General features: G+C 33.0%; 1 protein-coding gene across 3 annotated transcripts in view; it reads left to right on the top strand.

Annotated features, from left to right (window-relative positions):
- The window catches only part of LOC128227650 (ubiquitin carboxyl-terminal hydrolase 38-like), a 47620-nt gene extending 31363 nt beyond the window's left edge, over positions 1-16257 (top strand). For all 3 annotated transcript variants that reach the window (XM_052938387.1, XM_052938388.1, XM_052938386.1), the window contains exons 7-8: positions 4587-5804; positions 10258-16257. In XM_052938387.1, coding sequence (XP_052794347.1) covers positions 4587-5804; positions 10258-10419 — 1380 coding nt within the window. In that variant the 3' untranslated portion in view covers positions 10420-16257. The remainder of the gene's footprint in view (positions 1-4586; positions 5805-10257) is intronic.
- The last annotated feature ends 661 nt before the right edge of the window (positions 16258-16918 follow it).

Raw genomic sequence — 16918 nt, 5'->3', positions numbered from 1 at the left:
AGGCTTATAGCTCTGGCTCCAATATCACAAAAATATCAAGTCAAATCTCAATCTCAACTTATTTTACCGCATAAAAGCATACTATGGTTCAGAGTTAAAAACATATATGATTTTTTATAACTTTTTATGCTATGTGGTAAAATGGGGTCTTCTAGGTGAGAAACTAGTACGCTAACCACTGGGCAAACCATTCATGCATTAATTCTCATATTGGAACAGTAGGCAGAACCATGCAATAAGTATTGTGCGGATAAGTTACAACACTATTTCAATATATGCATGCTGCTTATTAGATACGCGCATGGTTTGCATTCATAATGTGTTCTTTTAACAACTAAATAAGTGGGTGTAAGTAATGATGACTATCATTTAGATGTTTAATAACATAGAACTTTGGTGAAATTTCAATTTAATTGATGGATGGGTGATCCTGTTTACATCAATTTCACAACATTATCTGGATAACCTTTTTGTACAAGAAATACCTCTCCTTAAATGTGTTTACTTTGTACTTTGTACTTTGTACTTTTCATGTGAAAAGTCAATATCCATTAAAAAGAATTTTTGTATTCACGTCCAGGTCTAGACACATAAAATCTTTATTCCCAGACATCTTTTAAGCTAATAACGATATTATGAGAATCTTTTTGATCATTTCAGTCAATTTCTAAACAGTCGTAGGTAAATGTCAGGGACGGTCAAGATGATACAACATTTAACTAAAACAATTAAACAAGATCATGTTATATTCAAGGGAGATCTATTATTGCTACTCTTTTTTTGTCTTTATTATAGGCCATAGCAAATTGACATTTTATTTGTGGAATTAACCACTTTCTTGTGGAGCAATATTGCCAATCATCTATACGCAAATTATTTTCTCTGCGCAAAAAAAAGAGATCCAGCGAAAAGTACAATGTTTTGACTTAATATTATTTAACAGAGTTGGGAGAAAAAGCATTTACCATTGCCACTTATGTAAGATATTTTCATATCAACCCTCGTGCAGGGTATTCCGTTGAAACTCGATAAACCTCTTTCGCAAAACACCCTACGCTCGAGTTGGAATGAACCTATCTTACATGAGCAGCCATGGAAGATACTTATATTCTTTCGCTGTGTTTCTACTAAAATATAAAAGAAATGATCGAAAAATCATTATAAATAAAGTTATGACAGTTCCTGTCAAAAGGGCTTGTTTGTAAAGATTTGTTTTGGTAATGTTTTACAATATTCTATCAGTACGCTCAAATTATACCAAAATAATATCGGATCACCAGACTTTCAAATTTACATAATTGTACTTCAAACACTTTAATGTCATGTTACACCAAGCTTGCTATTGTTTACCATCTATTTATTTTTACATACAATACTAGTATTTATCCATTTTATAAACTTTATCTTTTTTTGACGAAAAAGTTTAAAAGTGTTGTCATTGCACTGTATTGTAAGCTTCGAACAGATATTTTGATCTTTGGCTACATATTTTAAAATAAAAACATGGAAGAAAATCATTAAACAAAGGTCACATATTACCAGTGACTTGATGGCTTCATTAACAAGGCATTATTTAAAATATTGTTTATTTATGACCCTCGATCAAATGAGAAATATAGATGTGTGGTAAAATTGAGTCATAGCTTTCAGTCATTGAATTTAGATTAAAATCGTAACGAGCCCGCAAATCGTTACGCATGATGTGCTTGGCAATTTTAAGTAAAATAAGATAATATTAATGTATTTTTTTGTAATTTATTTTAGTTATTAGTAATAAGTAGGCAATACCCATTCAAGCTACACTCTAGCAAATTGATTGTTTTGACAACTTTTTTTTATATTTTTATCTTAGAATGCGCCAGGAAACCTCTGATACAAGGCCACAATTTCTCGAAACTTCTTAAGTCCTTTATAACAGGATTAAGCTAATCTCACTATTTTTGTTGTTCTATAATATGCGTTATATTTACTTCTTTAAGAGTTTTTTGAAATTATATAAGAAAAATCTGTATGCTAATTAGAAGAAACCATTTTTCATTTAGCAAAATTTATTATTAGTATGTATTTTGGCTAATTGAAATAAGCGACTTAAGCCTGTAAAGCTTAAGAAGTTTCGAGAAATTGGGGCAAGATTGCTGACAAAATATCAGATCACAGTTTTCATATTAACGTTTGAAAATTGATATTTAATGGCTAAAAGAACTGTCAATCTGTGCAGCTGTTATGAAAATAATAAAATGTCACCAAGTATCAACATTTAGCATTATTACACATGGCTGGATGAAATGACTGGCTTAATTGATCGAGTATAAATGTAATATTTACATTCTTAAATATTAAATCTACTTTAAAAGGAAATTATTTTATGATGATCATGACAAACTGATTTTTATTTCGAAAAATTAAGATTAAGTAAGAAATTTGACTTAATGATGCACTCTTACTCCCATAAGATTTACCACAATTAATATAATTGCTTTAATATACCAAAAAGGATGAATAAATGTCAAAAACAATGATTTGTATGAAGAATACTGAGTTTAATTTGAAAGAAAGGTGCAGAAAACATGATAGTTCAATCTGAAGAGAAGTTGGTAGACCGCACTATCACTTAATCTTTTAGCATTCACCAATCATTTAATATTTTTGTGTTTTCAGCTATTAAAAACACAGTTACAATCTTGTTATCAGTAAGTAATGTTTCCAATAAATGCATTATTTTGGAAGTAGTTAAAGGTTTATCACTCAGAATTAATGTTTGTTATACATGTGTATGTATTGATTATGAATAATAGTGTCACTTTAATGAAATAAGCCAACTTAGTTTGTAACTCTTAAGAACTTTAGAGAAACTTGGGGCCAGACTGTAACCCAGACTTGAGTGTCACATGATTCATATCAGTAAATGGCTGTCTGGTTTTACTAGCTTGCTAAAATGAATTAATTTAAAACTTATATTCATCAGAATTTATACAAATGAATAATGGTTAGGCCTAAAAAAATTGTTTGGTTAGGGTAACATCCTTTTCAAAAATAGGTAGGGTAGTAGGGTTTTTTTTATATTATTTTTTTTATTATAAGGCTTTATATAAGAATGTAATTTTCATCATTGGAGAATAGTGTTAAAGTTATCTTCTGTATAAGCATTCAAGGTTTGAAACTACATATTGAAAAGCAATTTTTTTTTTTTTAGTTTTACATTATTTTTTTCAAATTGACTATAAAAACGGTAGGGTCGGCGCCTATTCCGTAGGTAGGGTCGGGTTACCCGCACCAAATGTATTTTTTTGTAGGCCTTATGGCCAAAAAACCTGTTCTGTAATATTACTGTATTAACTAAATTAAATCATAAAATCTGTCACCATAAATTTTTCTTGTCTGCATTAAATTGCAAAATTAAATTTTGTCACAATACGAGGGTTGTCTGGAAAGTTTTGAGACTGCATTCATAAAAAACTTACCACTCATAGGATGCAATTAAAATTTTATCAGCTGTCAATCGTATCTCATATAAACAAATCCTGAAAGTTTCAACAATATACTACGAAGTGAACGTATACAACAAACATTACAAAAAGTACAGGTTACAAGCCAATTAATTTGAGATTATTTATTTTTATTTTTCAAAAGGAAACTCGTGAATAGTCTATATACACAGCTGTTTATTGTTTGTTGATTTATATTAAAAACATTTTGAAATGTAGACACAGTCTCAAAACTTTCCGGACAACCCTCGTATTATTAGGACATAAAAGTCACAGATTTGTCGTTGGTAGGAAATTTGTATAACCTGTTTAATCATGCTTAAATAGTTTTAATGTTGTTTTTTTTAACAAATTCAAGGAAAGACATTTCAAAAACTGTTTAATTAGGGAAAATAATTGAAAGATCGGACTTTTATAAATGTTAGAAGTCACTAACTGGTAAAACTGACAATAATCTTATAAAATAAAATCATTTGAAATTTGAACACTGTGTTCATGAACTTTCATTTCGTTATTTATGTGCAGATTTTCAGAAGCTGATGTTATTAGTTTCTTCATAGTCTCTTAAAGTGGCGTTTACAATTATTGTGTTTGTTGCCTGTCTGGCATTTAAAAAAGACTTTAATGATATCTATTTTGTTACACAACTATTTTCATGTCTTCTGCGTGACATTATAAGTATCTTCCATGGCTGCCTGAGTAAGATAAGTTTATCCCAACTGAGGATGAAGACCCTGGACCAGGGTTGGGATGAACCTATCTTACACAAGTGGCCATCGTAGATGCTTTTTGATTGCTGACGTTTGATTTGGTATTGGGAGCAGGCTAAAATTTCAATACAGTGAAAAATGTCAAAATGTTATTGCACTGTTTGAAACAGTAAAATATCATTTTTATTTCACTGATAAAAATCAGAAAGCATATAATAAATTGCGTGTATGATTATCTGTTGCAACTGTTAATACCAACAAGGTTCATATGTGCTCAAAACATTTTTGAACTATGCCCCTAGACACTTACTTTTATACTTATCCCATTATTTCCCTCACGATAGGCTTTATGTAGCTTCCTGTTTTCGCACACATAATATTATATTTTCAGCGTCCAGCGTACGCGCCTGTCAACTTCCTTGCGACCTCTCGGCCACCATGGTTTATGCCTGGTTTCCAGCAAGACTGTTCAGAGTTTCTAAAATACCTGCTGGATCAACTCAATGAGCAGGAATCCAGCCACCTGAAGAAGAGCATAGATTCACCACCTTCCCCAGGTAAACATAAACGGGACACAACTGGGTCGGAGAAGAAACAAAAGACTCTGATACAAGGAAATTTTGGTGGTAAAATTTGTACGACCCTCAAGTGCTTGAATTGTGGAACAGAGTCGGTAAAAGAGGAGTCGTTTATTGATTTGCCATTGGCATTTCCCGAGTACAACGTGACCCCAGGTCAACAGTCAATGGCGGGGGGTAGTAGTAAGGGTTGTCAGTCCTCTCAGCCTTATCCGATTGTGACGGAAAACGTTGGCGCCTCAGAGGATAGAAATTGTCTCCATTTAAATGACCTCTTGAAACATTACCTAAAAGCAGAGAAATTGACTGGTGATAATAAATATTACTGTGATAACTGCGGCGGTCTTCAGGAGGGAGAAAGAAAGATTAAAATCATTGAAACACCCGAGTATTTGATTTTGACTTTACTGAGGTTTTCATACGATACAAGATTACAGTCAAGGTCAAAAGTGTTCAGAGAAGTGAAATATCCGAAGACATTGTTAGTTCCGGTAGAAAGTGAAAGCAACGGTCAATCCTCATCTTCAAAATGGGGAGACCCTCTTCGGTCGGTGATAGCTAGTCACTTAGACACTAGTGTGGTAAATTCGGACATCGACAATGCGGACATGTATTCATTGTGTTCTGTGGTCATTCACTCCGGTACGTCGTCAGACTGTGGCCACTACTACTGCTACGCAAGACACTCGCAAGTGACTGGTTTAGAGCCAACTGGGGAAAACCAGAGTAACACAAATGGCCCCAACGAAGATCAAGTTGACTTTCTCCAAGACAAGTGGTATTTGTTTAATGACAGTCGTGTCTCATATGCAAGTTACAGCTCATTCTGCAATGTGAGTCAAAGATTTACAAAGGACACAGCGTACGTTCTGATCTACCGGAAAGTCAATCCAGGGGCTGTGGGCTCGGTTGGAATGCAAGGATCCCCAACAAAGGGGCTGGACCAATCCATCGAGCCCAGTCGGGGCGAGACCCCACTTAGACATGATCTGAGGGCGGCAGTTGTGAAGGACAACAAACTGTACTTGCAGGTATTGATTCAATTTCAATATTTTAAGTGTATTAGTTTGCCATTTGTGTTTAACTTGTCATTTATATTTGATTTTGTTTTGTCCATTATAACACGATTAAGTTAAACTCACTTTTTCTGTTCTTTGATAGTTTGTGAAAAAGTTACATTTTTTGAAGATTTTTGACTGTTGATTGGAGTTATCTGTCTGATAATCACAAAAAAATATGTTTTATCGATCAAACTTATGTTTAAGTAAGTTTTGCTAAATGAAATAATCTACTTAAGTCTGTTAAAACTGCACTCTCTCAGATTGAACGTTTTGACAATTTTATTTTTTATGCCCCCGAAGGTGGGCATATTATTATGCCCCCGAAGGTGGGCATATTAAAATCGCACCGTCCGTCCATCCGTCCGGCCGGCCGTCCGGCTATATAACTTTCCCTTGTATGGACAGATTTTAAAATAACTTGCCACATGTGTTTCACATACCAATACAACGTGTGGCGTGCAAGACTCGTGTCCCTACCTCAAAGGTCAAGGTCACACTTAGTGTTTATTCACAATGGAGTGCTGCATATAAGGACATAGAGTATAGGTTGTCGTGTCCGGGCTGTAACTTTCTCTTGTATGGACAGATTTTAAAATAACTTGCCACATGTGTTCCACATACCAAGACGACGTGTCGCGTGCAAGACCCGTGTCCCTACCTCAAAGTCAAGGTCACACTTAGTGTTTATTTACAATGGAGTGCTGTATATAAGGACATAGAGTATAGGTTGTCGTGTCCGGGCTGTAACTTCCCCTTGTATGGACAGATTTTAAAATAACTTGCCACATGTGTTCCACATACCAAGATGACGTGTCGCGTGCAAGACCCGTGTCCCTACCTCAAAGGTCAAGGTCAAACTTAGTGTTTATTCACAATGGAGTGCTGCATATAAGGACATAGAGTATAGGTTGTCGTGTCCGGGCTGTAACTTTCTCTTGTATGGACAGATTATAAAATAACTTGCCACATGTGTTCCACATACCAAGACGACGTGTCGCGTGCAAGACCTGTGTCCCTACCTCAAAGGTCAAGGTCACACTTAGTGTTTATTCGCAAATGAGTGCTGCATATAAGGATATAGAGTATAGGTTGTTGTGTCCGGGCTGTAACTTTCTCTTGTATGGACAGATTTTACAATAACTTGCCATATGTGTTCCACATACCAAGACGACGTGTCGCGTGCAAGACCCGTGTCCCTACCTCAAAGGTCAAGGTCACACTTAGTGTTTATTCACAATGGAGTGCTGCATATAAGGACATAGAGTATAGGTTGTTGTGTCCGGGCTGTAACTTTCTCTTGTATGGACAGATTTTAAAATAACTTGCCACATGTGTTCCACATACCAAGATGATGTGTTGTGTGCAAGACCCGTGTCCCTGCCTCAAAGGTCAAGGTCACACATAGTGTTTATTCACAATGGAGTGCTGCATATAAGGACATAGAGTATAGGTTGTCGTGTCCGGGCTGTAACTTTCCCTTGGGCCTAAAAAAAAAATTGTTTGGTTAGGGTTACATCCTTTTCAAAAATAGGTAGGGTAGGTAGGCTTTTTATTTTTTTTTATTTTTTTTTTTTATTAGGCTTGATATAAGAATGTCATTTTCATCATTGGAGAATGGTGTTAAAGTTATCTTCTATATAAGCAATTAAGGTTTTAAACTACATATTGAAAAGCAAAAAAAAAAGAAAGAAAAAAAGAAAAAAGAAATTTTTTTTTTTTTTTTTTTTAGTTTTTCAATTTTTTTTTTCAAACTGACTATAAAAACGTTAGGGTCGTTGCATATTCCGTAGGTAGGGTCGAGTAACCCGAACCAAATGTATTTTTTTTTTTAGGCCTTGTATGGACAGATTTTAAAATAACTTGCCACATGTGTTCCACATACCAAGACGACGTGTCGCGTGCAAGACCCGTGTCCCTACCTCAAAGGTCAAGGTCACACTTAGTGTTTATTCACAATGGAGTGCTGCATATAAGGACATAGAGTTTAGGTTGTCGTATCAGGGCTGTTACTTTCCCTTGTATGGACAGATTTTAAAATCACTTGCTACATGTGTTCCACATACCAAGACGACGTGTCGTGTGCAAGACCCATGTCCCTACCTCTAAGGTGAAAGATACACTAAGTGTTTATTCACAAGGGAATTCTGAATATAAGGACATAACAGTGTAGGTTGTCAAGTATGGGTGGTATTTTTTTATGTTCAGAGGCAATTTAAATTAACTTGCCATATGTATTTGACACGTAAAGGCAAGATCAACTTTTTATGTACTGACCTTGTTCGTAGGTTAATGTCACATTCGGGGGCATTCGTCACATACTGTGACAGCTCTTGTTTTGACTTGGAGCGAGCCAATTTATGCGAAAATGCATGGAAACGTCAGTGATATAAGACAAATTACTGACAAAAAATAAGATCACAGATTTTTATACTTAAGTTTAAAAATTGATGTTTAATAAAATTTTCTTAAAATGTTAGTAGCGCTTTTAGCCATAAAACATTAATTTTTTTAATGGAAATATGAAAATCTGAGATCTGATCTTTTATCAGCAGTCTTATATCACTGGTAGGCAGATATTAATGCAAAAATTGGCTCATTCCAAGACAAGAAATAAAGAGGTTGTCAAAATGGTAAATCTGTGAGAGTGCAAATTTTAGCTTAAGGAGTTTCGAGAAATCAGGGCCAAGAATTTAATCAAGTACTTAAATCAGAAAAATTAACTTCTCTGTTAACAACATTACCCTTTTTGTTTGTGTCAACATGCAAAATCTTGAATTATGGCCATAAAATACTCAAAAACTGTTTAAGATTATAACTAGTGTTGGGAATCTGTTCCAATTTTACTATCGATAATCAGTTCCACTTAAGTAAGCGATTATCGATAGTACTATCGTTTTTTTAAAATACTAGATAGTACCTGAATTGTAGTTTTATATATATATTCATGTACAGTATTAAACTCTAAATCTATTATGCATATATGTTAGGTCTATGATTAAAGTTATTAAGTGTTGTTGTATAAAAAATAGTTAATTTACTTGCTTTTTGTGGCTTTAATCAGCCATTTTGTTAAAAATAACATTTGAACACTTACTAATAATTGTTTTTTTGTATGTTTTTTTTTGTTGTTTTTTTCTCGATGATCGATTATAACCAAATACAATCGATTGTCGCCGATTTCAGGCCCAGCAAATCGATTTTCGATTATAATCGATCATCGGAATATCACTAGTTATATTTTACTTTCATAACTTGAAACATATGTTACCTGGTAAAATATGCATATATGTGCATTAAGAAGTAACTCTGGCTTATTTATATGTCAACTGATGCCCCTTGTTGGACCAAGAAAATTAACTTTCGATGCATGAAAAGTCATTTATTTAAAACAAGAAAATATCCAAAATAGAATACAAAAAACTACAAGTACTTTACGGATAATCTTTCTGGGAAAAGTTGTTAGATTTAAAGCCCACACAAATTTATTTAACGAGATTGTGAAAGATAGCTTCCTTATTTCATACACATTTGATTGAGAGTTCTTAGCCAGTATTAGGTTAAGTTAGAAAGGGCCACAGAATAATGGCATGGTGTCAATTAAAATACGATGGTAGAGTAAAAATGGTTAAACCTATAATGTGAAATATGTGAGCCGCACTAAACTCATCTAATAAACTCGTCTGATATTGCAAATCTAAAAGCCAGGGTTGAATATCATTGTCTGTACTTTAAAGTATCTTTGATGTGTAAAAATGGTCTAATATTAGCAGATTTTTTACCTAGGCAATAACATCTGAGCCATTGCGTAAGCTTGTCTGTTTCGGGAAGAAAAAAGAGATGAGATATGTAATTGCTTTGGTGTCGTTTGTCATGCCTGAGTCAGCTAAATAATATTAAATAATAGTTAGATAACATGAATTAAAATCTTAATGATTAAGAATGGGCAGAGTGAGCAGAGCAAACGAGCCCTTCATAATCACAATTTTAATTCAGGTCATCAAAATGACTTAGAATACAAGGCTGACACAATGTCAACGGAAAGTCTGATGCAGGGATTGTGTATTGGATGTATGGCAGTGGACGAACCTTAAAACACCCTCAAAAGTAGAAATTATATATATTATATATATATTAGTATTAATTATTTTGTTCGCAATATACCGAAATGTCATGGTAAGAATTCATGTCTGGCTTTGCAATTTTATCTTGACAAAAAAAACCAACAACAACACTTTGTCTCTGCTCTACCTAGCATTTTTGAGACTGTTGCCGTCAACTCATATATTTTTTCAGGCCTAGCAAGGCACATAACTCTTTTATGTTTGATAATAATCAATTATGGCCTGTTGCTCAATCGAAAAATATCATCAAAAAAAACCTCTGTCGACAATGGTGTAGAGTTTTTTCTCTCCCTATTTTGCAGGAACAGGAAAGCTCGGCAGAACGCAAAGCTAGCAGAAAGCGCCCCAATGACTTCCAGTGGTACAACTGGAAAGATGACGATGATCGTGGTGGGACTGGGCCGTGTGGGGGTGGGGGCGGACTGGGGGACCTCGACACATCGGGGAGTCGATTTGTGTTCTAGAACTACATAATATATTGAAGGACGAGGGGGTTGGGAGAGTTATTCTACGTGAAGAATGCAGTGGTCAAAGTGATATAGGGCTCACAATTTCAATGTTAATAATTCATGACATAACATTATTATAAGATATATTATCTTGAAGTTTTTTCATGATGACAACGTCATTTATGACTTAAAAAAAGCTACAAGTACAATGGTACAGTAGACACATAATTCCTGAGTAATTTGCTGAAGTTTCAAAACTAAGAGCATTCTACAACTTTGACGGAGAGGAATCCCTGTAATAGGGCTATGTTATCAACGAGAAAATATCATATGATCAAGAATTTCAATAGAATATTAAAGGGGCTAGACACCTGGCCCCAATATCACGAAAATACTTACGACAAATCTCAATCTCAACTCATTTTACTACATTAAAGCATAGCATTATTCAAAATCGTGCATGTTTTTTATACTTTTTGAAAACATATTTTTTCATAGAGTAAATTGTACTCAAGTACAGTTTTGGCTGTAGAACATATTTCTCTTGGTATCTAGACCAAAGGTTTTAATCAATATGTTCAGTGATTGAATGTGGTTTAAAAATGTGTAAAAAAACATATATATTTTTTCAATTCATTTTGATGTCATATGGTATAATGAGTTGAGATTGAGTTTAAGATTTGACTTAAGTATTTTCGTGATATTGGGGCCGGATTGTCTCAAATCGGCAAATACATTATTTCCACAAGACAGGTCTAGATTTATCAATTCAACCTAGTAAGTTGCTGATAAAACATCATTTTACATCATTAGAAGAATATTTTGTCGCTGTCTCAACTGAGATGACCTGTTTAAAATTAGCACATAATGGTTTCCAAGTTTAAAGTGTGTACAATTAGCATGCTGAAGTCACGTTATTAGAACAGATACATATTCTGATGCTATTTTTAAATTAACTGGGATTTGGGTGGTAAACAACCCCAATAAATTTCGAAATGGAAAAATACGCAAAAACTGCGAAAGATACATGTGTCGTAAGCGATGTGATACATCAGTGAGTAAGATTCAATGCGTTGTACAGTTTTTGACAATTTTCTTTTTTTCTTGCAATTGTATCATCTTGTGCCTAGTCCCTTTAAGTGGGTGTCACAAATTGAATTGAAAGTTTTCCTTTTAAAATCAAATTAATTTTGCATCAAAATAGATATTAGCTTTTGCCATTAATTAATAGCTATTAATTTAACAAATTAGAAAAATTAGATTCGAAAAAATGTGATATTGTTAGTTAACAAGGCCCCAAGAAGATAAGGTTGTGTAAAAGTTTCGCTTAAGATGTGTTTTTTTGACATTGTATACTGAGTCAAGCTGACATTATTTATTTTTAGCCTCGAACACAACAATTTTTATGTTTATAACTATGTTTTGAAATGTCTGTGAAATAGTTAATAAATATTATTTAATTAGTCTAGCAATGAAATTTACAGAAATTCTTTATAAAGGATCGTCAGAAAATACTAATAGCGCCAGATGAGAAGCCAGAAGGTTTTTTTTTCTAGTATTTCTCAGAAGTTCATTAAACTGTTGGTCGGCTTAAAGATGCACTCTTACTCCCAAATAAGTTTGACCACAATTTATAATATTGTTTTAAAATTCAAAAAAGGATGAATAAATGTCAAAAATAATGGTTCTTATGAAGGAAACTGAGTTTAATTTGAAAGAAATGAGCAAAAAACACGGTATTTTTACCTTATGAGATTTAAGGTGACCACACTAAATCGTTTAGCATTCACCAATCATTTAATATTTTAGCGATTGCCGCTGTTCAATTTACGGTTATAATCTTGTTATCATAAGTTATTATTTTCCATATATGCATTATTTAGTAAGTAGTTAAAGGTTTATAAGTCAAAATTGATATTTGTTATTCATGGATATCTATTGATTTTGAATAAGAGTGCCACTTTAAGGCGTCTCTTAACTTTAAGTAATTTTCCTAAAATGTTCATACTCAAAATTAAAGGGAAGAATACATGTGTTTTTATCATGGATGTATTTTATCATAGAAGTATGTATTTTTGATACAATTATTGAAAATGAGGTATTTCAGATAATATGAAGTCATTATATCATATGATAATGGAGACACTTAACACAATAAAATAACTTAAGTTAGGAAATTACTTAAGACTTAATACTGGCACTGGGGGCCATTTCAGTAAAGGATGGTCTTCAGTCTGACAATCACTATTGAAACAAGACCCAGATTTCTTTTTAAGATCAGACTTTTGTGTTCAGGAGAAAAAGCAGCAGTCAGAATAAGCTAAGTTAAATGATTTTTGAAGGTTAATCTTCTTGTTCATTTTCTAGACATCTTTTAACAGGGTTTATAATACATGGAATTCCATATACATACAAATAAGGCAAAAAATAAACATCATTAAATGATGTTTTTCTATGCTCTTGTTTTGCACAATTCAATATTTATAATATTTATAAGTATATATTGTATATAAATAATGTAATGTTTGGTATGTAATAAGAAATGTCCTATAGTCTGTCCATCAGAGTAAAAATAATGTTATTTGAATAAACTATATGATTTGATGTTGTGTTTGGTGCATATTTTGTAATTAAACGTTGTCATTTGATTTGCTCAGATTTGTATTTGTTTTTTGTTTATTTCTGTAGTCTCTAAAAATTGTTATATGATGCAGATGACCACATATAATAATTGTTACATGATGCAGATTACCACATATAATAATTGTTACATGATGCAGATGACCACATATAATAATTGTTACATGATGCAGATTATCACATATAATAATTGTTATATGATGCAGATTACCACATATAATAATTGTTACATGATGCAGATTACCACATATAATAATTGTTACATGATGCAGATTACCACATATAATAATTGTTACATGATGCAGATTACCACATATAATAATTGTTACATGATGCAGATTACCACATATAACAATTGTTACATGATGCAGATTACCACATATAATATTTATAACATGATGCAGATTTCCACATATAATATTTGTTACATGCTGCAAATTACCCCTAAAAATAGTTACATGATGCAGATAACCACATATAATGAGTGTTACATGATGTAAATTTCAACATATATAATAATAGTTACATGATGAAGATTACCACATATAATAATTGTTACATGATGCAGATTACCACATATAATAATTGTTACATGATGTAAATTTCAACATATATAATAATGGTTACATGATGCAGATTACCACATATACTATTTGTTACTTGATGCAAGTTACCTCATATAATATTTGTTACATGATGCAGATTACCACATATAATATTTATTACATGATTGGGATTGTCACGTATTGTTTAATGATGCAGATGACTGACATGATTCGGAATACCACATATTGTTAAATGATGCAGTTTTCAAACCACACATATGTTTGTCTCAATGTTAGGGGATGCTTGATTGTGGCCAGTAGATTTAGTTTAATGTTCTTGAAGGGGGAGTATGTTTGAGGGGGGTCTGCCTTCTGGTGGCGACCAAAAAACAATTTGTGTTAATGTACTGTAAAAGTTTTAACTCATTCTAAATGAAGAGTCAACAACATGAGTATGGTGTGAACAATCGAGGTGGTGTGGACTACAATGCTGCTGGGGTCTGGCTTGAAACTGTAATGTTGGACATAATAAACAAGAAAATAAATTTTGTACGAGTTTCATGAAACTTCGTACACATGTTCACATTGGCGATCTACACATGATCAAGGTATTGTCGTTACCATGGTGTGAGTTGTTAATTGCTGCCAGAGTCTGGCTTATCGCTGTAATGTTAGACATAATTAACCAAAACAATGAAATATATTACTAGTTACTGTAATTGAAACTTGGTATACATGTTCATAGTGATGAGTCCAAATGAGATGCATGTTGCAAAACTCCAGATCATTTTCTTGAGTAATACCCTTTTCCGACTGACATACGAGCGTTGCTAGAGGACATTTTGGTGTCGCATCTTTAGTGAAAAATGTCCTAAAAGAGGAAGTGATATAATGTCATGATTTTTTTCTATACCATTTAAGGCCATTATTTCTACAAAGATGCGTTGAAAAGGCATTTATTTCACTCTGTGATACAATAATATTATTTTTTTGTTAAAAGAAATATTGTTTGTTCTGAATATTGATATTTATATAAGAGCATGAACTATGCCAAGCAGAAATGAGTTTTATAGTGCATGTTTGAATTATCACCATTTGCCATCATATCAAATATAAATAATATTATAAATATTAAACAATATGCAAAGAGATACCCTTGACCTTATAAACTCATCACATCATTGGAACTCAAGTTCTATTTTAAGTAACAAAAAACTATGAGGTCATATAGTTTGCCTTTGTCACATTTACTATGAGATCCATTTCTGTGTGTCACTTTTTTATTTATATATAGAAATTATATGATATACATGTATAATGTTATTCAGATTCCATAACAGATTATTAAGTATGTGTATATTAAAGTCACCAGGACAAGGAATTGTCTGCAATTAAAAACAGGATTAGACCTATCCACTGATGTTCTTTGATGATACATTGATTACTTTGAGGTTTAAGGGGATTCATTAAGTTCGTAAACTTTGGTTGTTTGATCATAAAAGTAAGTACCAGTAACTCAATTCTAAGAATATTCACTGTACTTACAAGGACATAAATAATTTTGTTTGCACACTTTCAGGGGACTCTAAACAACAGGATTTTTTTTTATTCCTGAAATAAGGATTGAAAGCTTTTAACTTCAGACAATTGCACAATTTTAAACATTGCTTTTGCTCAGACATTTGCATTAAAGATGCACTATTACTCCCAGTCATGATGAACCACAATTAATACAATTGTTTTAATATACCAAAACGGATGAATTAATGTCGAAAATAATCTTTCGTATGAAGGATAAGAAGTTTAATTTGAAAGAAAGGTGCAGAAAATATGGTATTTCTATCTTATGAGACAATAATTGATCACTGTTAATCTTTAAGCACTCACCAATCATTTAATTTTTTTTTTGCGTTTTCAGCTACTAAATACACTGTTACAATTTTGTTATCATTTATTCATATTTGCCATTAATGGATTATTTAGTTAGTAGTTCAAGGTTTATCACTCAAAACTTATGTTTGTTAAACATGTGTATGTATTGATTTCAAATAAGAGTGTCACTTTGAAAATTGTGGGAAGTACCTTGAAACGAATGTAAATGACTTGAAATAATTTCAAAAAGGTTCGAAGCCACTTGACCCTGTTTTTGGCATGAATCCCTCATTTTCAAATAGATTCCAGTCTCAAGATTATCTGCTGTTAGAACCCCTGTACTTTATTTCACAAGTTTATGTTGACTGTACATGTATCACCATGACTGTACATACTAGAATGATAAACAGAAATCATCAACCAGGATTTTGTTCAACTTTGAAGTCTAAAATTCATCCAATAAAAGTGTATCTCTAGAATTCAATCATACTGTGATGAAACCCAAACAAGTATAAAGTCATTTTCATATGTCAGATATCAAATAAGTGAGTGTGATTTGTGAAATAAATTAGTTCATGTACCTAAAGCTTTGAAGCTTGCTTACAAATATTTGATTTTGTTATTTAAGGCTAAGCAAATAATCCTTGTGATATATTTTTTTATGGAAATAGATTTTCTCTTGTTTAATTTTTGTCTGTGTTAATCCAGCTGAGTATTGAAGCAACACTATTATTTTGTTACACGGAGGATTGTTATTTATGCATAATATTCAAGTGAAAATAAAAGGAAAATTTATTGCTTGTAGTTGTTTATTCAATGGTTTATAAAACATTTTAGAAACTACAAGGACAAAATGAGTGGCCTAAAATAAAACTGAGGGCCCAGTTGAAGTCACAAGGTTCAAGGCCGAACAAAGACCTCCTGTTAGAGGTCACAATGATCAAGGGGTGAACAAACATATAATGTTTGAGGTAACAATGATCAAGGTCAAACAAACACATCCTGCTTGAGGTCATCAAGGGTCTTACAATACATCCTGTGTAAGGTCATAATGATCAAGGTCAAACAAATACATCCTGCTTGAGGTCATCAAGGGTCTAACAATACATCCTGTGTAAAGTCACAATGATCAAGGTCAAACAAACACATCCTGCTTGAGGTCATCAAGGGTCTAACAATACATCCTGTGTAAAGTCACAATGATCAAGGTCAAACAAAAACATCCTGCTTGAGGTCATCAAGAGTCTAACAATACATCCTGTGTAAGGTCACAATGATCAAGGTCAAACAAACACATCCTGCTTGAGGTCATCAAGGGTCTAACAATACATCATGTGTAAGCTCACAATGATCAAGGTCAAACAAACACATCCTGCTTGAGGTCATCAAGGTCTAACAATCCATCCTGTGTAAGCTCACAATGATCAAGGTCAAACAAACACATCCTGCTTGAGGTC

This window comes from Mya arenaria, chromosome 3 (genome assembly GCF_026914265.1).
Source record: "Mya arenaria isolate MELC-2E11 chromosome 3, ASM2691426v1".
Lineage (NCBI taxonomy): Eukaryota > Metazoa > Mollusca > Bivalvia > Myida > Myidae > Mya > Mya arenaria.
This window is presented reverse-complemented; position numbering and strand designations above follow the sequence as displayed.